The 24,358-nt window shown below is 35.7% G+C and overlaps 1 protein-coding gene across 4 annotated transcripts in view; it reads left to right on the top strand.

Moving 5' to 3' along the window:
- The window catches only part of CCDC178 (coiled-coil domain containing 178), a 477,586-nt gene that overhangs the window by 223,003 nt on the left and 230,225 nt on the right, over positions 1-24,358 (top strand). The window contains exon 18 of one of the 4 annotated variants that reach the window (XM_033178031.1): positions 13,387-13,643. The exons of the other annotated variants lie outside the window; for them this stretch is intronic. Coding sequence (XP_033033922.1) covers positions 13,387-13,467 — 81 coding nt within the window. The 3' untranslated portion in view covers positions 13,468-13,643. Of the gene's footprint in view, positions 1-13,386; positions 13,644-24,358 lie in introns of those variants that run through there. 4 annotated transcript variants of the gene reach the window in all.

The raw sequence follows: 24,358 nt of genomic DNA on the forward strand, positions 1-24,358 counted from the left end.
TAATCAGGGTAATTTTTTGGAAAATGTAATGAAGAGTCAAGTGAATGGATATTTAGAAAGCGCGAGGTATGTGAGGAGGACGTATTATGGTTACTCGCCAAATTTGGAAAATATCATTCAAATCTCTAAGACCAAGAATAGTGACTGAAGACTCAGCCTTCTATAAAACAGAAACACTTAAACCAGGATGCTTCTTTGACTGGAGCCAGATCCAGGAATGGTAGTAAGTAAGGATTTTGTTCTGTGAGCAATAATGTTGACCTTTAACTAGGAAATAAACCCCGATCCCAGAACCAAAGCACCCTGCTTTCTTGATAGACAGGATATTGAGAGAAATACCTTTGCTATTGACCGGTGTCCTATGACTAAAGGAGAACATCAGAGAATATTGACCAAGTGTTTACACTTTGAAAGTTCTACTTATCTAAGGCAAGATTGAGAGTCATGTGAATACTTGAATATAAAATTACAAGATAAAATGAATAGTACTTGTAGTGGTTTGCAGTATAGGCATTTTAAATTGAATCACACAGATTATTTACCAAAAGGGTGGCTAAAAGACATATATGTCAAGTAAATTAAAAGAGGACATCTGTGAACAGAAATTCAAGTGTTTATTTCAATCCAAGAAAATATAATTCAATATCTTTCATTTACCAAGACTGCACTAGAAGATGAATAATAAATTTTAATTTCATATAAGTTATATGCCAGAATTAGATATTTGGAATGGATGTTTCCCTCCCAGCTATCTTGAGTCATTGAAGCAGAAACTCATTTGTACAGGAACATGGAGGTAAGTAGCTTTCCTGAGGGCCATATTCCAACTCTTGAATTGTTTCTTTGGACTTTGTCTTCTTCTTTAAACGAACTCTAAGTCCTTACGTCTTTAAAAAGAGATGATTAAGGGCAGTTTTTGTAATATAGCAACTTTCTTACTCTGATGATAGGAATGCTATTGTTACTAAACCAAGGGGTCATCTGTCCTGTTAGAAGTTTTCTGTATAGGTTAGAGTTAAATACCCAAAAATGTAATTTAAGTGTTTAACAGTCTGTTTATTTCTACCTCCAGATAGATACTATTTAAATGAGAACAAACATATGTCTTAAAATTAATATTAATTCTGGTAGACTAAATAATGGTCCCCTAAGATATCTACATCCTAATCACCAGAACCTGTGAATGTAATCTTACTTGGAAAAAAAAGACTCTAAAGATGTGATTAAATTAAGGATTTTGAAATAAGGAGATTACCCGGATTTATTTGAGCAGGCCCGAAATGTAATCACAAATGTCCTTATAAGAAAGAGGCAGAGAGATTTGATAACAGAAGGAAAAAGGTGACATGATAATGGAAAGTGAGATGTGATTTGGGGACGCTAGCCAAGAAAGCAAATTCTTTTCCTGGAGCCTCCAGAAGGAACTAGCTCTGCTAACCTCTTGATTTTAGCCCCATAAGATTTCTTTCTGACTTCTGATCTTTGGAACTGTAAGACAACACATTTGTATTCATTGGCGCCACTTAGTTTGTGGTAGTTGTTACAGCTGCATCAGCAAAATCATACCATGATGTTCAACAAAATGGCACTAGGCCACTTTCATAAAGATTTTACCTTTTTTTCCTCCCACCTTTAATTTTCTAGAAAGAGGAATTAGATGACATGATCTTCCACAAATGCAAACATCTGGAAAATTATTTATTGTTACTATCAGTTTTTACACTTTTGACCTTGATTACATATACCAGAAAATGGCCCAAAAATGTATAACTGTGACCCATCGTAAATTAATCACATGGCCTCTGTTATTCCATGTTGCAGAATCTGTTGTTTATTAATAAGAACATTGTTCTTATGAAAAAGTGAGTTACTTCTATTATGCATACTATTGAAAATTTTTATATGATAATGAGCGATCCTCATCCAATTATAAGAGAGTAAAATACTGTCAAGTTGTCAGCCCATAAATCTACTGCATTCAAATGTTGTACTTTTAATAACTAAAGTACCTTTAAAATGGGAGGTAAGCCTGGGGCTTCCATAAATACAAGTTTTATTTTAAAGTTTTTCTTCCAATTTATTATCTTCACTCTGGCAATAACTTGGAAAAAATTCTGAGGCAGACACTTTAGTGTAGAGAAAATTTGCTAGTCATAACATACAAAAAATAACACTGTAATTCCTATTCCTTTCACTCAATATTTAACCTTAAACAAGTCATTGTCTTTGAAATAAAGAATTTGGATTAGGTGATCTTGAAAGGCCCTTCAGATACCACATTCTGCAATTCTGTAAATGTTCATAGTAATGATATTTAATTTATAGGAATTATGACCGTATTTGGCACTAAAATATAAATTGGTCTAAATTTTTCCTTTTTAAAATTATAATGCTTATTGTTTATAAACATTTTAGTTCTTTTTTAAATTGCAAAGTTACAATGCATTTTAAACCGATATTTTAGAATACATGAATTTTAAATTTTAATTCTTAGGGAATTCTATGGAAATAAAGCACAGACATCAAATTTACAATTAACAATGATTTTTGTACTACCTGTGGATTGAAAGTAGACATTTTCTGTGGAAATTCTGGGGCTACAAGTATTTTCATAGCTTTCTTAGGGAAAAAGGAAGATATGCCAATTAGACCACTGAGAACCTTGGCAAATCAGACTACATCTTGAAGAAATAGTCATCCCCTTTACGGAAGGCACACAAATAATATTAGAAAAGTCTTGAGATCAGTGATAAGAAAGCAATTTAAACAGCTGTTGCATTCCAGAAAATGCTTGTTTGACACACTTTCAGGAAAGGGAAGTAGATAAAAGAAACACTACTATCAAGAAGCGCACGTATCTAGTGTTTTTTTTTTTTATTTTTTATTTTTTTTTTATTTTTATTTTTTTTTTGAGGCAGAGTCTCGCTCTGTCGCCTAGGCTGGAGTGCAGTGGCGCGATCTCGGCTCACTGCAAGCTCCGCCTCCCGGGTTCACGCCATTCTCCTGCCTCAGCCTCCCGAGTAGCTGGGACTACAGGCGCCTGCCACCGCGCCCGGCTAATTTTTTGTATTTTTAGTAGAGATGAGGTTTCACCATGGTCTCGATCTCCTGACCTTGTGATCCGCCCGCCTCGGCCTCCCAAAGTGCTGGGATTACAGGCGTGAGCCCGGCCTCTAGTGTTTACAAAAGCTTCTCCAGAATCATTCCAGTTAGTTTAAGAACAAACCCTCAGATAAGCGAGCATTCCAAATCCAGTGGAAAAAAAATGTTACACCTATGTTTTAAAAAGCTGTAAGAGGCTCCAAATTACTTACTTCAAGAAGTAGCAATTTCTGTTGGCAAGATGCATAAAAAGTGTTAGCCTCATGGGAATCCATTTGTGACAACAGAGCAGAAAGCGGCCCCTGCTCTGACAATAAAAAAGTGACAGATAATATAGAAGTAATCAATCTGAAAGGTATAGAATATTTAAACCATGAAATGCCTAAAAAGCCATAAGCGAGACCTTAAAATCAATATAGGATGCTACTGAAAGTCAGAGTAATGACTCAAGAATAGGAGTATTATACTGGTCCCAGAAAGGTTTTGTGTTAAGGTCAACAGCAAGGAGGTAAAATAACTATGTCTATGTATTTTTTTAACATCACATTATTGTTAGATTGTTTTTTATAAAAGAGAAAAATTGTGCTGATGTTTTATAATATTAAAAGTGACTTCAAAGACATTTAATATTTTCTGACATTTTGATCTGTATTAGTACCATTCCAAACTATTTCATGAGAACAAAACCATATTAGTTCATTTAAAAGAAGGGTTACAGAAAGCATAGAACCTAATAACTACTGAGGTCTGGGAAGACTTAACTGGTTTTATCAGCACTTCACTTAAAATAGTCCTAAATGCAAGCAATGTAATTGCTTGTATCTAGGAAACTAAGAGGCAGTAAATCACATTTCAGTGTGTATGACTGGAAAGTCAAAGGCAGAAGTATTTCTAGGTTTAATTTGGAAGATCAATCACAGATATTAAAAATGTATCAGAGAGGAAAGAAATAATGCTGTATTCCGGTACTCCTTGAAACATTTTTTTTATTCATCCAGTTATCAGAAAATTGGGAATAATGAAAGGAGCATTTCTAGACATGTTTAAAACCAAAGAAAGTACTTAGCCATCATATTGATTTATTGAACCCACTTAAAAAATTATATGTAGACTATTCTGAATCTATTATATGTTGGATACAAAGTTTTAACCTATCTTCCTCCTTTCTAAGATAAATGTAGAGATAAAATGGTAACAATATTTCCTGGAATTAGATTTTATGAGCCAAGGCTAATTTTTTTGCCAACTGAATACCAGGCATTTCTATAGGAGCAGGAAAACTAGGAACCTTGTTTAGCTTATTTCTGTCTCTGGTACATCTGTTAGCAAGATCAGAAACTCCTGTAGTGGAAATCTTTTCCATCCCTCTCCCCACAACTCCAGCTCTTGCCAAAATCTTTCTATTTTAATTACAGCATCTGAAACAATTCACTACTTTATTTTGCTTTTCTTTTCTTTTCTTTTTTTCTTTTTTTCTTTTTTTCTTTTTTTTTTTTGAGAGGGAGAGTTAGGAAGCAAAAATGATAGGAGAAATTGAGAAAATAAGAGATCTTGTTAAGAAAGAATTGGCTATAAGTTTGCTTTGGAACAGCCCAGAAGTGTGATGCAGAATTAAAATCACAAATAGGTTAGTAAGCAATACTTCTTTCCTTCTACAATGCCTATAATTTTTGCTACCTGGGAGGTTTTTTTTTGTTTGTTTTGTTTGTTTGTTTGTTTGTTTCCTTTATGGAGTATATTTCCACATATATTTCAGATTTTTAAAAGAAAACGTTTTCAGCAGGGCGCGGTGGCTCACGCCTGTAATCCCAGCACTTTGGAAGGCCGAGGCGGACAAATCACGAGGTCAGGGGTTTGAGACCAGCCTGGCTGACATCGTGAAATCTCATCTCTACTAAAAATACAAAAAATTAGCTGGGCGTGGTGGCGGGCGCATGTAATCCCAGCTACTTGGGTGTACTTATCTTTGGGGATACGGAGCATGTTGATATCTGTCAACATGCTCCGTATCCCCAAAGATAACTACAGTAACCTGCTTTTTTTTCTTTAACTAAAGATTTCTTGTGAAATATTCTGACCACTTTTAAGTAAAACTTCCTCATTTTCAATAGGGGTAGCCCCTGATAACATTCAGTTTGTACATACAATTAAGTATGAGGTCATTCAACCACCATGAAATACCCCCAGTCATGGAGGACTTTATGCTTCTGTATCATTTCCATGTCTGGGTCTGCTAGTATGTATTCCTGGCTCTAATGCAAACATTAGCTATGTCCTGTCTCCATCTCTACTTTTCTTCCACTATACAGATCATCCTCTCTTTAAGCTCTTATAAGAGAAGTCAGCCATCAAGTAGCTCCCAAGAAGTGTTTGACAAAAAATTGCCTGAGATATCTAATATTCGAGATAATTAATTTTAAAAACGAGATATTTGTAACTGATCTTTTTCTTTCTTTTTTTTTTTTAAAAATTAGACCACCAAAAAGTAATGCACCTGAGATTTTCATGATTACTCTCTGTTTTTAATTTGATTGTTTCCTACTCTGAGTTTCCTCATTCTACTTTTGGATACATTTCTTTGTCTAGCTTCTTAAAGTAAAAATTTAGATAACTGATTTTAAACCTTGCTTCTCCTAATAAAAGCAAATATGTTATAAGGTATTATCTAAGCATAGCTTTAGGTATATCACACGTATTTTAATATTTTCATCTTTTAATTTTCATTCTAACCTAAATGTTCAAATTTCCCATGCAGTGTCTTTTTTTTAACCCATGAGATATTTAGAAATGTGTTCTTTAATTCACAAATATTTAAGGATTTTCTAGATGTCTTAGTGTCATTGGTTTACAGTGAAGTCTATGTTGGTCAGAGAACATACATTGTACAAATTCATTTTTGTAATTTACTAGAGCTTATATTATAATTTATTGTCTAGGTGAGGTTCTTTTGCATTAGAAAATGATATATGTTCTGCAGTTGTTAGACACAAAATCTATAATCTCAATTATGTTAAGATAATTGTTCTTTTCTACAACTTCTGTAAACTTAGTGATTTTTTTGGTATTCTATCAATTACTGGATGAGAGGTGTTAAAATTTCCCACTATGATTATAGATTTGTTTAGTTCTGTTGGCTTTTGCTTCATGTATTTTGAAGCTTTGTTAGATATTTATACATATTTATGATTGTTGTATCTTTTTAACCAATCGACCCTTTATAAAATGACCTTTAACACTAATAGTACTCCATGTCTTAATGCATGTTTTGTCTGATATTGTAGAAACACACTGACTTCTTTATACTGACATCTGCATGGTATGTGGTGTACCCTGAATCCTTTTACTTTGTCTCTCTGTATCTTTATATATAAAGTTCATCTCATATAGATGACATGCAGTTGATTTTGTAATTAGTAAAACTCTACTTTTAATTGGAGTATTTACTTCATTTGCATTATTTATGTTTTATACATATACATGATAATATGTTTTATTATACATATACATGATTGTATGTTTAATTCCATATTTTTATTGTTGTTGTTTACTAAAATTTCTATTTTCACTCATTATTTCCATCTCTTTCTTTATTCCTTGACTGTATTTATAACAGCTGCTTTAAAGTCCTTCTCTGAAATTTCACTACCCCAGATCATCTTGGAGTCAATGTCCATTGACTAAATTTTATCTTGTCTATCAGTCACAATTTGTGATAATTTTGGACATTATACCGACTCCAGACACTCTTATTTTTCTCTGAAGTCTGTTGATTTTTGTTCTGACCGCTAGGTGTCTTCCAAGAAAAAGCTGGATCAATAAGAATCTCTCTCCTGCGGTCTCCTTCTTTTAAGAACCTCCTCTAGTTTCTGCCCTACTTTTGGTCACTCTCCGGTGCCTTCATATATTTGGTGTTCATATTGTGTGCACAGATTGTAATTTCAATCTACAGGAAGCTATTATGTGATTACCAGAAACTGAACTCATTTCCATTATATTTTAAGGTTTTTCTATGAAATTATAGTTTCATAAAGACACAAAATTTTTAAAATATTATAAGTTGAATAGTAAACCAATATTATGTCTTTTCTCATTATATATAGTGATACAAAATCCTTGCTGATAATCTAAAAAGTAGACAAAAAGAGAGAGCAATGAAATCATCTTTCTATGTAATTTTTATATATGCATACCATATACATATATTATTTACAAATTTTGTATAATACTGGATATATTATTTTCCATTTTTCTCTGTTTACTTATATTTTAAATTAGCCTATCCTTATGGCATCACTCTTCAAAACTATAATTTTATTGAAGAACATTTACTGTATAAATATGTGATGTTTACTTGTTTCTAATTCTTGTATTTTTATATGACTTCTAAATTGTTTTGTTCTTATGAAACGCTATGATGAAATTCTTTGTAATACCTGTTATGCTTCTATTTATTTTTGTAATTACTATGGGAGAGAACTCAAGGTTCAAAATGTTTACATCTTTGCAGTTTATTGATAAGTATTTGGCCAGAGCTTTTCAAAGAAATAAGTATAGCCATAATATACAAGATACATAGATATAAACATAGATATAAGATATGAGAGATATAAGAGATGTAAGTTTAGAAAGAGGTTGTTTCCCTAGGTATTTGTTGCTTCAGTGCTTTGCCTGGTTTCCATTTTAATTTTCTATTTTCCAAAATACAGTAGTTACATAAGTTAAAACATTAAACTGTACTCCGAGATCAGGAGCCCTCTGCCCACTCTTTCATAATCCTCCTTGGTCCTCCTTAGAGGCAGCTACTGTAAAATGTTTAATGTCATATTTCAAATAACAGCTTTCTACTACACACTCTTGGCATTTCTTACTGCATTAAGCTAATATATGTAATATATAATATATGTAATATATATATAATTGTCACTCACAACTGATTTAAAGCATGTAGCATGAAAATGTTCCATTTCTTATGTAATTCTGTTTCCCTGGAGTTAGTAGTTGCCTCTTGGTGTTTCTTTGCCTGTCTTGTTTTTTTTTTTTCACAAGTCTAAAACTACTTCATTTCTGCTTGTGTTTTTTTCTTTGACAATGCCTTCCTGTAGTCTCTTTTCTGCTCCAGTCTGACTTATTGCTCATTTTTGCTGCTCAGCTACTCTCTCGTGTCTAACTTTCAAAGTATGCCAAGGCATTCTCTTTGCTACTTCATAGCGCTGGATCAACTGCTTCCTGGAACCAACTATATCTTCTTTTTTCTGCCTGGAGGTGTACATTCTCTGGAGGCCTCCTGAGAAAAGATGAGGGTATAGCAGTTCACTTTTGCTGTGCAGCAGTCCACTCCAAAACTTAATGACTAAAAACAACTGTTAGTTCAATTATGTGGAGTCAGCTGTTGAGGTTCTTGTGGTCTGGCTAGTTTGGCTAATCCCGATGGGCAAGTTTAGGATGGCCTCATTCACATATTTGGGACTTCAGCTGTATAGCTGAGATAGTTGTGGCCCCATTCCCTTACATGATCTCTTATCCTTGGAGTCTAGACTTGGTTTCTTCCTGGTGATCTCTGGGTTTCCAATGGCACAAGAGGTCAAGCCCCAGTGCACAGCCAGCTTTTGAGTCTCTCTGCTTGCTAATGTTTCATTATTCAAAGCAAGTCACATGCTTAAGCTCAGATTCAAGGGATAGGAGAAACTGCAAAATATTATGACCATTTTTGTAAAGATTCCCACTTGCATATTTGAAAATGATTTTGGTTTACATTTCATCTTGACTGGCAATGCCCTGGGTGTAGAGTTCTAGAATGGTGAGCATTTGCTCTCACAGTTTTAGGCCTTTATTTTCTGGTTTCCATTTGTTGCCTAGCCACTAAAAATTCAGATGTCATCCCAGCTACTGATCGTTGTATATACTTATCTCTTCACTCCTTTCCTCCTTCTCCTCTCCAAAAACTTTAAGATCTTCCCATTACTCCTAGTGTTGTGAAATTGCTTTTGGCCTGGATCTATTTTCAATAATTGTGTTGAATGTTGAGTGGATATTGCAAATCTTGAGATACACACTCTTAGTTTGGAGACATCTTCTTGTATTTTATACATAATTTCTTTTTAATCTGCTCTCTATCCCTTTTACTTTTTCCAGTGTCAAGTAGCTTACAACTCTGATGGTAAAAAGTACTTAAATAATATTTGAAGTCTGTAGATATGTATTTTTTTTCAGGTGCTCACTACCACACTCACCTAATTTTTTATTATTTTTCAAGAATCAATTTATTTACTTATTTTTAATTGCTATTTATATTTCAATAGTTTATGGGATACAGGTGGTATTTTGTTACATGGATAAGTTCTTTAGTGGTGATTTCTGAGATTTTGGTGCTCCAAAATCACCCAGGTAGTGTAGACTGTACTCAATACGTAGTCTTTTATCTCTCACCCTCTTCCAGCCTCCTCCTCCAAGTCCCCAAAGTTCATTATATCATGCTTATGACTTTGCATCCTCATAGCTTAGCTCCCACTTATGTGAGAACATACAATATTTGATTTTCCATTTCTGAGTTACTTCACTTAGAATAATGGCCTGCAACTCCATCCAAGTTGCTGCAAAAGACGTTATTTCATTCCTATTTATGCCTGAGTAGTATTCTATGGTGTATATATACTACATTTTTAATCCACTTGTTGGTTGATAGGCACTTAGCTTGGTTCCATATCTTTACAATTGCGAAATGTGCTGCTATAAACCATATAAACATATGTGTGCATATGTCTTTTTCATAAGTCTTCTTTTTCTTTAGGTAGATACCCAGTAGTGTTGGATTGAATGGAGTTCCTTAAATACTCTCCATACTGTTTTCCATAGTGGTTGTACTAGTTTACATTCTCACCAGCAGTATAAAAGTGTTCTCTTTTCACCATCCACACCAACATCTCATGATGTTTTGCATATCTTCTTTTCATAATTGGCTATTCAGGTCCTTTGACCACTTTTTGATGAGAATTTTTTTCTTGCTGATTTATTTGTGTTCCTTGTAGATGCCAGATATTAGTCTTTTCTCAGACTCATAGTTTGGTAATATTTTCTCCCACAAGGTTGTCTGTTTATTCTATTGATTATATATTTTACTGTGCAGAAGTGTTTTAGTTTAATTAGGTCCCATTTATTTATTTTTGTTCTTGTTGCATTTGTTTTTGCAGTCTTAGTCATGAATTATTTGCCCAAGTTAATGCCTGGGATAGTTTTTCAGTGTTATTGTCTAGAATTTTTATAGTTTTGGGTCTTAGATTTAAATCTTTGATCCATCTTGAGTTGATTTTTGTGTAAGGTGGGAGATGGGGATCCAGTTTTATTCTTCTACATGTGGCCTCCCAGTTTTCCCAGCACCATATATTGACTAGGGTGTCCTATCCCCGATTTGTTTTTTACTCTTTATCAAAGATCAGTTAGCTGTAAGTATTCGGCTTTATTTCTAGGTTCTCTATACTTTTCCATTGATCTACATGCTTATTTTTATGCCGGTGCCATGCTGTTTTGGTACTACAGCCCCGTAGTATAATTTGAAGTCAGGTAATGTGATGTCTTCAGATTTGTTCTTTTGGCTTTGTATTGCTTTGGCTATGTAGGCTATGTTTTGGTTCCGTAAGAATTTTAGAATTGTTTTTTCTAGTTCTGCGAAGAATGATGGGTATATGTTTTTGACTGTTAATCTTCACTATAGAATGTTTAATGAGAGCAAGTCATGTTATTGTGAGAATGTTCAGATACATAGTGTTTCATTTTCTTGGTTTAGTCAATTCTTGAGAATAATTCAATCTGCTACATGTTTGTGGGGAGTAAGGGAAGGGAGATTGTATAATGGAATGTTAATAGGTGGAGGAGGGAAGGAAGATGGAGACCTCATTATACAGCATATGGCCCTTCACTTATTTCTCTGCTTTCAGTGTGGCTCTCTGTTTCCACTGTGACAACTTTGCCTGAGGCAAAGGTCAGAGTATCTCTGATAGCATTGGTAGATGACAAATTTCTAAAATTGTGCTGAAGAGAACTAGCTTTCCTATTGCGTGGATACGGAAAGGCTTCTAGGATCTTCAGAGTTTCTTTTGAAAATTCCTAATACTCTTGTTTTTTGTTCACATGGCTCCACATTCTGAGATGGGTGGTACCTTCACCTTTAAAGCGTTTCTGGAATTTGGGGTACAGATTGCCTCTGTTCTTAATCTCTTCACTACTAAAGCTGGTTAGTAGCTTCCAAGTCAGTTAGTATTTAACCATTTGCTTTCTGGCTTCCAGAAAACGCTAAGTCAGTTAGTATTTAACCATTTGCTTTCTGGCTTCCACAGTGTGTGGATTTTTCTCATAGAGTATTACAATGTCCACTATAGATTCAAGGGAAGATTTCCTGTGTCTGGGGATCCAAGTTGTTTTCATCTTGGTGATTCTTCAACCCAACAGGAGGCCTACACAGTTAGTTTGACAGGAGAAGGAAGCATACAGATGGCATACTAGCTCTTAAATATTTTAGCCTAGGAGTTATACACATCATTTCTGCTTACGGCAAATTGGCCAGAAACAGACACATGGCTCCCAGCAAGGGGGCTGAGAATAACCTATGCAGGGGTTGGGGTGAGGGGACCACACCTGGATATTCACTGACAAACAATTGTCACTGTCATGGTTGACCCTTCTGGTTACAAAAATGTTTTCTTGTTCCCTTATTGTGACATGCCCCAATAAAAAACAACTAAGTCTCACCAAGTCACTGCCTTAAGCTCAAAGTCCAAGTTTCTGGCTATTATACTATAATCTCTAGATTCATACAGATGAAATAAGAAGACAAGGTATCTGCATATCCTCAGTCTCATGACACCTAGTGTTTAATTGTGGAAATGGGATAGAATAAAAGCAAAACTACATTCCAGAAAGGGAAAAAATGGGAGATATCTAGCAGAATTCATAGGAATTCTAAGATCTTGAAATCTTGCTGGGCAGACATTGCAAAGATTCTCCAAGCCTTCAGAATGGTAGAAATCAGCTACCAGATAAGGCCTAATGTGCTCTCTGGGATTAGTGTTGTGTCCACTGTTCTTTATGGCTTTGGGAGTTTCTTCTGGTTTTCAGGATGTTCCATAGCCATGTCTGAAGAGGCTGTTGTGGAATATGCCAGGATCAGGACTGTACAGCTTTCTTAATTAAGGTCTTGCCAGTGGAAAGTTGGGAGTCCAAGGACTGTAAGGCTCACATAATCACAAAACTTGACGGATAATTTTTCAGAGTGAGTCTTAAAAACACATTAGACTTTCCATCTGTTGTTACTGGTCAGTTTATTTGGTGAAATCATACCCAGACGTCAGTATGAGCCATTCTCTAGATCTTTATTTCTTTGTTCTCATATCTTATGCTTCTCTATATTTAAGGAGAGCTATCTGGAGGGTGTCATACTAGAGACAGAAAGTCTCTTTCGTTTGACTATTTCCCTAAACCACTTTGACTAATGATAGTTTATTGATTGATTAATTGATACAGGGTCTCACTCTGTCACTCAGGCTGGAGTGCAGTGGCATGAATATTGGCTCACTGCAGCCTCGACCTTCTGGATTCAAGTGATCCTCTGCCTCAGCCTCCAAGTAGCTTCCCACGTTCCACCATGTCCTGCTAAATTTTAAAAATTTTTTTGCAGAAACAGGGTCTGCCTATGTTGCCCAAGCTGGTCTCAAACTCCTGAGCTCCAGCAGTCTTCCTGCCTTGGCTCCCAAGTGATAGGTTTTAAAATAAGCAAAGAAGCCACTCTGAATCTGATCTTTGCCATAAAAGCTATTTTAACAGGATTTGTCTCTCAATGACTTTTTCAATTTTATCTCTCACTTTTTCCCAAACTTCTGCTTCCAGACTGAGATATTCTTTGCTGAATCATCTTTCTTGTAATACTTTGCCAAACACAGCTCGTAGTAACCAACACACCCTTTTAAGTTTCCAGTTTCCAGTGTTTTGAATTCATTGCTCACGTGATTGGCACTGCAACTTATTGCAAGCAATAGCATTATCAAATATCAGTATCAGATACTGCTGTTGATCTTTATTATAAGTTATCATGATCTTTCTAGCCTATACTAGACTGCTCATCAAATGCCATATAATTAAATTTAGATTTTTTAGTTTTTAGTTTGTTTTTACCAGACGTTATCTACTTGTTATATCAATCAATAGTGTTAATCAGGATAGATTAGGTTGTGCTTCCAGTAACATTTCCCAGATCTCCAGGATGTAAGACTATATCTTTTGATTTCTAATCCACAGAAGTCCACTGTTTTTTCTGTGACTCTCCAGGGAAGTTCGCTTTCACAAAGTAACATCTTCTGGTTCCATCATCACAACTGAAGCCCTTCATGGTCTCCTTGACAGTAGAAGAGAAAGCTGAAGGGTCACACACCATCCATTTAGTGTCTTGGCCTCAAATTGATTTTTGTGTATTCTGTTCATGACCCATTTGTGCAGAACTATTCTCAGGGCCCTTGCTAATTGCAGTGGGGCTGAGAAATGTGTGTGAGCCTATGAATATTTGGTAAGCAACCCATGTCTCCCATTAATGCAATTATAATTTTTAAAACTTTGCAAAATTCTGAGTCAATATTGTGCTTTATGATGAACTAGATAACATTTCAAGTGTACTATACCCAATAAATCATACTTAAAATTGAAGAGGACAAGGATATTCTTAGCAAGAGGACTATAACAAGTTGGGAAATTAGTGGAGATACTGTATAAACATGAATGTTCCTGTCCTGAGCCTGGAAAATAGCAAAAATTCAAACTCTTTTTTAAAATGTAGTTTTAAAAATACAAGGTGTTTGAGAAAAAAATGAATAACCCCAATTTGAAAAGAAGGTTTATAAATGGAGTCATGAGAAATATTTTTTGATTGGTAGAAAGGAACCAGGTGGCAGAGACTGTGAAACAGTGAAACAGACTAATTCAAACTAATTCTTGAAATAATTAGTCCAAACCTTTTTAAAAGTATTTTAAATCAAGAATGGTTAGATGTCTGGAAATTAAGCTCATGATTATCAGATATAAAACTGCAAATCTTGACCATCAAAATAAGGAGATTCTTTGAACACTAGGAGGAAGACTATGGATGCTGGTTAGAGAGAAGTAATGCATACACATTATTTTAAATATATTTGCCTAGTCCTTGTGTTATCAATAAATTACTGATAGCCTTTGAAAGAAATTTCATAGGAAGTGATAAGAAAATGGTGATCTTGGTCAATAGACCACTAGGTGATTCATGGCACTGTTATTCTAGGAAAAATACTGCTCCTCTATTGAGTTCCAATTTTCTTCCTTGAGTCTTTTCATTACATTTCTTCAGGCATTATTTTTATTCTGCTGACTTTTCTATTATTTAGACATTTTAAAGCCGAATATGATTTTTAGATTTCATTTTGTCCTGAAATTACTTCTACAATTATTTCCTTCAGCCTTTTCAACATTAGAAATTTGGCAGCATAACTGGAAGTAGCGCATAAGGAACTGAGATTATGAAGGGAACAAAGCTTATAGTTTAGGGGCAGCCGTGGTCAGTCGCTTCCTTCTGTTCCTCTTCCGGACATGACAATAGGCTTGAAAAAAGAGAAACTCACCTATTCATTGAATCAAGCTGCTTCTGCTAGCACTATAATCTTATAATATCTTTAACACTTGTTTTATAATTTGTAAAGAGCTTAATATTAAAGTATGACCCATTATAATGTTGCTGACATTTCAATGTCACAATATTAAAATACTGTGCCACTTAAGAATAAATCCTAGAAGGAGCAGGCATGTAAAATAGGACAAATTTAAGGAAAGCAAAATAAAATCACAAATGACAGCTAGTGAGAAAACCTTGAAAGGGAATTGTCTTTAATTAGTTCACAGTTGGAGGTGGTTCATACTGCTTATTTTAGTTAAGTCTTTCATTTGAGGAGAAACAAGCTATTTAACTTTCAGGATGCTTGCGGGTAGTTGGAGAGCAACTTGAATCCTCTATCTAATTGAATAAAACTCTGCCCTCAATATAGTATAATTTTGATAGGGAAGAATATCATCTACAAAATATAATCTATTGGGATTTGTCACACATTAGATAAAAACTCAAAGGTGGTGCAGTAAAGCAAATTTATAGCATGTTCCTGAGTCTGTGTAGGAGTCACTGATATTTATTTTAATCAGTAAAATTGGCTCAGAAGCATTTCTAAGTAGGTATCCTTTCTACTGAGCCCTAATACAAGATCTAAACTTATGGTAAAAAGAATCCTCTGGTTTACAGTATGTGGTAGATTTTTCTATATAGAGAATATAGGAAATGAAAGAAATTCTGATAAACATGTTAATACTTCGGTTTTATAAAGCTTTATGAACAAATATCCTCAGAAAAGAATGAAACTTTTACACTAATATACCACAAGGCTGCTACTTTGCTGAAATCTGGTTTTGTAATACACTTATAACCAACCACACTTATCTGTTGTTCATACGAGGTCTACCCACTTCAAATATCTCTATATAATAATATTAGGGAACATTACTTCACTACAGACTTCATGAAAACAATGGAATCCTACCAAAGTTGAAGCTGCACCATGAATGATAGCTCTATGCATTTGCATAACACTTATTTAGTCGTAATCTATTTACAACAAAAATATAGAGGTACAGCAGAGGGTATTCAGTGGCTACATTTATAATATCCAGTTCCTCCTAACTCACAATGTGATGAGAACACATAGCCAAGTATAACCACGAAAATAGTCTTCAGTTTTTATTTATATTCTGCTTCTAGGTTTTGTGATGCTTCTGTGTATATGTTCAAGAAAATTCTTGTGTTGTACTCTTCTTCACTGAAAAGATACTTTCCAGTGTGATGGTCTCAAACTCTGTATTTATCTTCATTTCCAAAATTCAATTAAAACATATTATTTGTGATGACTGTTTTGCCCAATAAACTCTGCACAATGCTAACTGCCTGCTTTGCTTCTTAATGAGGAAAAGGGTTTTCTATATCCCTCTCTGAGTCTTTCAACAATTCTGCTTTCTTTTCTCTAATCTTAATACTGTGCTCTTTTCTTTGTGCCATGTTTTCTGTAACCTGTGGAAGAATATAGTGATATTTTAATAAGGAGAATAACTTATCATTAAATTTTACATGATAAATATATTATGCTTTTGTTAAAAAATGCAGATACCTTGAAATTTCTTGTGTAACTCCCTCTAACACTCCCACGCAGCTCAGGGGATAAGGGGAAAATAAGATTTTCTATTACTTCCATTACTTTCAATGGCAAAAACCACAATTACTTTTGCATCAGCCTAATATTTAGATATTCTTCTTTCTCTGTTTTAGGATATTTATTTGTTTGCAAAAATTAAAATAAATGGTGAAATGCCTGCTTTTTTTCATAAAAATGTTTATTATAATTCTATAGGCCCAATATCCTGTCTTGATACATCTGCTTGAATTCTGTTAATATCACTTACTTCTTTCTTTCTGTTATCAAATTCTTTCCTAATAAATCATGAATTTTCCCTTCCTTTCTACTTCCCCATCCACCAACAATCAGGTTCTAATAATCAAATTCTTAACTGGATTTCTGAGATTTAGACATCCGCGCTCTAGACTGCTACTTTCCATTACTCCTTTTCTAGTCATCCATTCTATGTAAAACCCCAGTTTACTCTTCTGTCTTCCTCATTGTATTCATGATACTGTATTGTTCAAAATTCCGCAGTGGCATAGAATGACATAAAAAAGAAGTAATGGCACCTTCTAATACCAAGCAGAGGCTTTCCATGTTACAGTATGGAGATCCCTCATCCTTGGCACAACTGACATCTCGGGCTGGACAAGCCTTTGTCATGAAGGACTTTCTTGTGCACTGCAGGCAAGACACATTAGACACCAGTAACATTCCTCCAGTTGTGACCACTGAAAAGTCTCTAGGAATTTTGCACAGATAAGCGAAAGGCAAAATTACCCCAGTTGAGAAACACGTTTTTCATTCACTTCTGTCTTGATTACAGTCATGTTCAGCTGCAAATACCCAAACACCTGTTTAACTGTAGTTTAAAGAATAGGCTTTTATTATTTGTCCGTTGTTTAAATATTTATAGGTGTCTGTAGGTGAGCATTTGCTGGGGTTGGTACAGCGGGTCAATAATGTTAGAACTAACATCTCTGAGATTCTCTTGGCCTTTCCCTCAGAGTTATTATATGGCTGCTGAAATTTTGGGTATCACATCCTCTTGCAAACAAGAAGAAGGGAGGTGGGGAAATGGGGAAGGGACACGCTCATGAAACTTACATTGGCATCTCATTGACCAGAATGTTGTCTCATGATCAGCATTAATTCCAAGGGAAAGTGCATCTAAAGTTAATCTAGGAAAGGAAGAAGAGGATTGGAAACATGTGGGAGGAGCTGACCCATAGAGTCTAACATGCCCTAACTTCACTTCTTCCCGAGAGAAACTTTCCTCTTTGTGTTTTTTTGTTTTGTTTTGTTTTTGGATAAATAATTCTAGAAGCTAAAACAAAATGACCCAAGTTTTACTAAGTATAAGTAAATAAATGTTTGTTTCTTGCTGAAAATGTCCAATATGGCTAACATTGAGCAGTGAGCAGTGTTCTTTCAGAGATCCAGGTTCTGTTTAGCTTTTAGTTTTGTCTTTTCCAAGTCGTTGGTCTCCCCAGATAGCTCTTCTGCTTCTGATCTGCAGGAAGAAGAAGAAAGAGTGTAGAGGATTTTGCAGAATATGTTTGGGGGCTAGGCCAGAGATAGATTTTTACCATGTCCATTGGCATCTTAGTGACCAGAACATAGCTAAAATGGCAATAACTAACTATAAGTAGCCCATCTCTATCACCTGCTCCGAAGAATGTATTTGTTTCCGTGTCTCCCTTCTATGTGCTTTTCTGAATTTAAATTGCCCGTACCTTTTCTTCTTTCTGGATGTATTAGTCTGTTTTCATGCTGCTGATAAAGACATACCCAAGACTAGGAATGAAAAGAGGTTTAATGAACTTACAGTTCAGTATGGCTGGAGAGGCCTCGCAATCATGGCAGAAGGCAAGGAGGAGCAAGTCATGTCTTACATAGATGGCAACAGGCAAAGAGAGAGCTTGTTCAGGGAAACTCCCATATTAAAAACCATCAGATCTTGTGAGACTCATTCACTATCACAGGAACAGCACAGGAAAGACTCGCCCCCGTATCTCAATCACCTCCTATGGGATTCCTCCCATGACACATGGAAATTGTGGGAATTACAATTCAAGATGAGATTTGGGTGGGACATAGCAAAACCATATCATTCCATTCCTGGCACATCCAAATCTCATGTCCTGACATTTCAAAACCAATCATGCCTTCCCAACAGTCCCCCAAATTCTTAACTCATTTTGGTATTAATTCAAAAGTTCACAGTACAATATCTCATCTGAGACAAGGCAAGTCCCTTCCTCCTATGAGCCTGTAAAATCAAAAGCAAGTTAGTTATTCCCTAGATACAATGAGGGTACAGACATTGGGTGAATACAGCCTTTCCTAGCGTGACAAATTTTTTCAAACAAAGGGGCTATGCGTCCCATCCAAGTCCGAAATTCAGCAGGGCAGTAATATCTTAAAGCTCCAAAATGATCTCCTTTGACTCCGTGTCTCACATCCAGGTCACACTGTTGCAAGAGGTGGGTTCCCATGATCTTGGGCAGCTCCGTCCCTACAACTTTGCAGGGTACAGCCTCCCTCCCAGCTGCTTTCATAGGTTGCTGTTGAGTGTCTGTGTCTTTTCCAGGCACACGGTACAAGCTGTTGGTGGATCTACAATTCTGGGGTCTGGAGGATGGTGGCCCTCTTCTCACAGCTCCACTAGGTGATGCCCCAATAGGGATTCATTGTGGGGGCTCTGACCCCACATTTCCCTTCTCTACTGCTCTAGCAGAGGTTCTCCCTGAGAGCCCCACCCCTGCAGCAAACTTCTGCTTGCACACTCAGGTGTTTCCATACATCCTCTGAAATCTAGGCAGAGGTTCCCAAACCTCAATTCTTGACTTCTGTGTACCCGCAGGGTCAACACCACATGGAAGCTGCCAAGGCTTGAGGCTTACACCCTCTGAAGCCACAGCCAGAGCTGTGCCTTGGCCTGTTTAGTCACAGCTGGAGCAGCTGGGACACAGAGCACCAAGTCCCTAGGCTTACACAGCATGAGAACCCTGGGCCTGGCCCATGAAACCAGTTTTTCTTCCTAGGTCTCCAGTCCTGTGATGGGATTCCCTGGAGACATTGTCTTGGGGATTAACATTTGGCTTCTCATTACTTATGCTACTTTCTGCAGCAGGCTTGAAATTCTCCTCAGAAAAATGGGTTTTTCTTTTTGCATTGTCAAGCTGCAAATTTTCCAAACTGTTATGCTCTGCTTCCCTTGTAAAACTGAATGCCTTTAACAGCACCAAAGTCACCTCTTGAATGCTTTGCTGCTTAGAAATTTCTTCTGCCAGATACCCTAAATCATCTCTCTCAAGTTCAAAGTTCCCCAAATTCTAGGGCAGAGGCAAAATGCCACCAGTCTCTTTGCTAAAATATGCCAAGAGTCACCTTTGCTTCAGTTCCCAACAAGTTCCTCATCTCCATCTGAGACCACCTCAGCCTGGACCTTATTGTTCATATCACTATCAGCATTTTTGTCAAAGCCATTCAACAAGTCTCTAGGACGTTGCACATTTTCCCACATTTTCCTGTCTTCTTCTGGACCCTCCAAACTGTTCCAACCTCTGCCTGTTACCTAGTTCCAAAGTCGCTGCCACGTTTTGGGTATCTTTTCAGCAACACCCCACTCTACTAGTACCAACTTACTGTTTTAGTTTTCATGCTGCTGATAACGACATACTAGAGACTGGGAAGAAAATGAGACTTAATGAACTTATAGTTCCACATGGTTGGGGAGGCCACACAATCATGATAGAAGGCAAGGAGGAGCAAGTCATGTCTTACACGGATGGCAGCAGGCAAAGAGAGAGCTTGTGCATGGAAACTCCCATTTTTAAAATCATCAGATCTAATGAGTCTCATTCAATATTACAAGAACAGCACAGGAAAGACCTGTCTCTGTAATTCAGTCACCTCGCACTGAGTTCCTGTTATGACCTGTGGGAATTGTGGGAGTTACAATTCAAGATATGATTTGGGTGGGGACACAGCCAAACCATATCACTGAAATTCCTTCCCTTCTTTGTCTTGTTTACGAAAATCCGAACTTTTCACTATCTCCTATTGAAGATTAGGGGACTGTACCACTTCAAGGCAACTAACTACTCCTTCCGGTGAAACTGATATCATGCCATGATTGGAAAAAGGGCTTTGGAGTCAGACAAAATTGGGTTTAAAGATGATATGCACTAGTTTTATAAACTTGCCCAAGTTTGACTTCTATGAATCTTGGATATATCATGTTTTAAATTGGGCCAATATTAAATTATGAATGAAATGAAGTAAAGCCCTTGACTTGCAATAAATAAAGATTATCTTTTAAATCTGATCTTCTTAAGCAGTTACTACCTGTGCTATGCATTGGGTAACTAGTTGAATATCACATTTTTCTTTTCTATTAAATTCACTAGTACTCTAGGCAGCTATAAGCAGTCCTCCAAGCAGGAGCCATGTCTTACTGGTGTTGTATGGAGGGGGCACTGAGGAAAAGACTGGGAGGTGAGACCTACTTGTTACTTTCTCCCTCGGTGCAGGCTAATTGACCATCTGGAAGTTGTAATAGTAATACCTGTACCTCATGAGGTGGAGATGCCCTTTTCTTTTTTCCTTATTTTTGTAACACTTATTTTTTATTTTTTGAATATTATTTTAAATTTCAAATCAGAATTGTATACCTTTATGTGGTACAATATGATGTTTTGATAAATGTAAACAACATGGAATGATTAAATTAAGCTAATTAACATATCCATCACCTCATGTACTTTTTTTTGTGGTGAGACATTTGAAATGTACTCTCTTAGTTATTTTGAAATATACAACAAATTAATATTGACACTAATCATCCTGCTGTGCAGTAGATCTCAAAACATACTCCTTGTATCTGAAGCTTTGTACTGTTTGACCAGCAACACCCATTCCCTCTCTTCCCACACCTCCAGCTCCTGGTAACCATCATTCCACTCTCTACTTTTATGAATTCAACTATTTTAGATTCCACATGTAAGTGAGATTATGCAGTATCTTCCTGTGCCTGACTTACTTCATTAGTATAAAATCCTCCATGTTCATCCATATTATAACAAATGACAAATTTCCTTTTTTTAAAGGCTTAATAGTATTCCATTGTGTATATATGCCACATTTTCTTTATTCGTTGATCTATTGATGGGCTCTTAGACTTATTACATAACTTGGCTAATGTGAATAATGCTATAATGAACATGAGAGTGCAGATATCCCTTTGACATATTTTAATTCCTTTTTATGTATACCCAGAAGTGGTATTGCTGGATCATGTGGTAATTATATTTTTAGTTTTTGAAGAACTTCCATACTGTTTTCCACAGTGACTACCGATTTACATTACCACCAACAGTGTGCAATGGTTCTCTTTTCTCCACATCCTCACCAAGGATCTTCCATCTTTATGATATAAGTCATTTTAACAGATTTGAGGTGACAGATAATCCCATTGTGATTTTAATTCACATTTCCGCAATGGCTAGTGATGCTGAGCATTTTTTCATGTTCTTGCTGGTCGTTTGTATGTCTTCACTTGATAAATGTCATTTCAAGTCTTGTCCATTGTTTTCCTACTATTGAGTTGTCTTCTGTAATTCAAATTTGAAAAGCCCTAATATAATAGTATCTACATTTCAATATCTGTTGATTAAAGGTTATAAAATAACACAGTTATTAAAATTTAGATGTCTACTGCCATATTTCATTAATCAAAACAGTTCTTTTCTGCTACTATCCTAGACCCTGTTTCCACTAGTGCCTACTCCTAGAATCCATTCATTGCATGACTGTGATAATTTAAAAAATACCATGCTCATGCTCTTGCTTAAAACTCTAATGGCTTCTGTAACCCTCAGAATAAAAGCTAAATACATTTGGTTGGTGTACAAAGTCACAGAGGCAAGCATATGGATACCAAAATTAGAATATAAGTAGAATCCTCCATGGAAACCCTCTTAAGGGAAAGATTTGGTTTGAACATTGAAAAGAAAATTTATGCTTAAATTTATATATGTGACCCAGTTTTAATAGCCTAAAAAATAATCTTTTCTTGCCCCAGTCTATTGAGGGTTACTTAGAGTTCTTTGCTTCCAGAGCACAAATTCAGAAAGATTGTCTTATAAATGTTTGCTGTAGGACAGTACTTGTAGAGAGAGCAGTTTGCCATAAGAGACGTGTAAAATTGCAGTAAGAGTTGACAGATGACACAGATATATATACACATAAAGGGCCTTGATTTTAATTCTAAGAAGAGATCTTGGTAACTATTGTTAAAGGACATCTAAGAAGGACATCTTGGTTTTCAGGGGAGACTAAACCACTGGGATTTATTGGCTTTATCAAATTGCATAACATAGATATTATAATTCTTAGAATATGAAGTACTTTTATTCCCTTTGGAATTATTTGTTTATATGAATGTAAAATGAAAACACTTTAGGATGAATTTGGATCTTTGCCTAAGTAGTTTACCATTTTGCAGATGGTTAATTAAAAGCAGTTATTTTGTCGGGAGGTGGGGTGGGGAAGGGAGAGCATTAGGAAAAAGAGCTAATGCATGCTGGGCTTAATACATAGGTGATGGGTTGATAGATGCAGCAAACCACCATGGCACATGTTTGCCTATGCAACAAATCTACACTTCTGCGCATGTACCCTGGAACTTAAAATAAAAATAAAAAATTTTTAAAAGCAGTTATTTTGCATGGTTTTGTGTTATAAATAACATTTTAAAATGGAGTTTTGTTATCTTTCAAAGGAACTTTAAAAATTCCACCTGTAAATATTCATTGACTCTTTATATTTGTGTTGCTGTATTTATAATAATTTGAAGCTTTCTACGATGTTATTGTTAAATATGAAATCATTAACCATTACTATTGTATGATTTTTCTATCAGATCTTTAGAGCTGTATTTTAACTTTACATATAACTTATAAATTCCAAGACATTAGCTGTATTTCCATTTTCTTAGACATGTTTGTCAATTTTAACTTTTATTTAACATATATTTTACTGATGTTATATTGCTGTCTACTAAAGGAGTTGGAATTTTTATTTAATAACATCCCAAAAATAATTGAAAAAAAAAGTTGGCAAAAAAGTATGGATATTATGATTGCATTAATTTAAATTCACATTATATGGAGACCAATGAAAGAAAGCAATTTATGAAAACCAAATGAGTTTGTGAATATTAAATGAGAAATTTTTATTTTATCAAAAAATGTGACTATATAGTAAGTCCTCATTTAATGGCATAAATAGGTTCTTGAAAACTGTGACTTTAAGTGAAATAACATACAGCACGTGCTTGAATAAATGTCATTTTATTCAAGATTGTTTTGATATAACGTTAATGAGAAAGAAATGGTTTTGTTATGTGTCCTTTAGCTTAAAGTCACAGTTTCCAAGAATCTATGATGTTAAGTGAAGACTTACTGTACATATTTCCTTCCCTCCTTCCTTCCTTCTTTCCTTCCTTCCCTCCCTCCCTCCCTCCCTCCTTCTTTCCTTCCTTCCTTCCTTCCTTCCTTCCTTCCTTCCTTCCTTATTCCTTTTTATGAGACAGGGTCTCCTTCTGTCACCTAGTCTGAAGTGCAGTGGCGGGATGTTGGCTTACTGCAACCTCCAGCTCCTGGGCTCAAGGAATCCTCCCACCTCAGCCTCTGAGTAGCTGGGACTACAGGCACGTACCACACTCAGCTAATTTTTCATATTTTTGGTAAAGATAGGGTCTTCCTATGTTGCCCAGGCTGATCTCTAAACTCCTGAGCTCAAGCGACGCACCCACCTAAGCCTCCCGAACTGCTGGGGATTACAGGTATGAGCCACCACAACCGGCCCTGAATATACTTCTAAAACCCTAATTATTTATATGTAATAAAATGTCCTCCATGTTCATCGATGTTGCTGCAAATGACAGGATTTCCTTATTTTTATGGCTGAATAATATTCCATTACGCGTAATTACCACATTTTCTTTATCCATTCTTTTGTTGAGG

This window comes from Trachypithecus francoisi, unplaced genomic scaffold, assembly GCF_009764315.1.
Source record: "Trachypithecus francoisi isolate TF-2019V2 unplaced genomic scaffold, Tfra_2.0 Lachesis_group19, whole genome shotgun sequence".
In the NCBI taxonomy this organism is placed as follows: Eukaryota; Metazoa; Chordata; class Mammalia; order Primates; family Cercopithecidae; genus Trachypithecus; species Trachypithecus francoisi.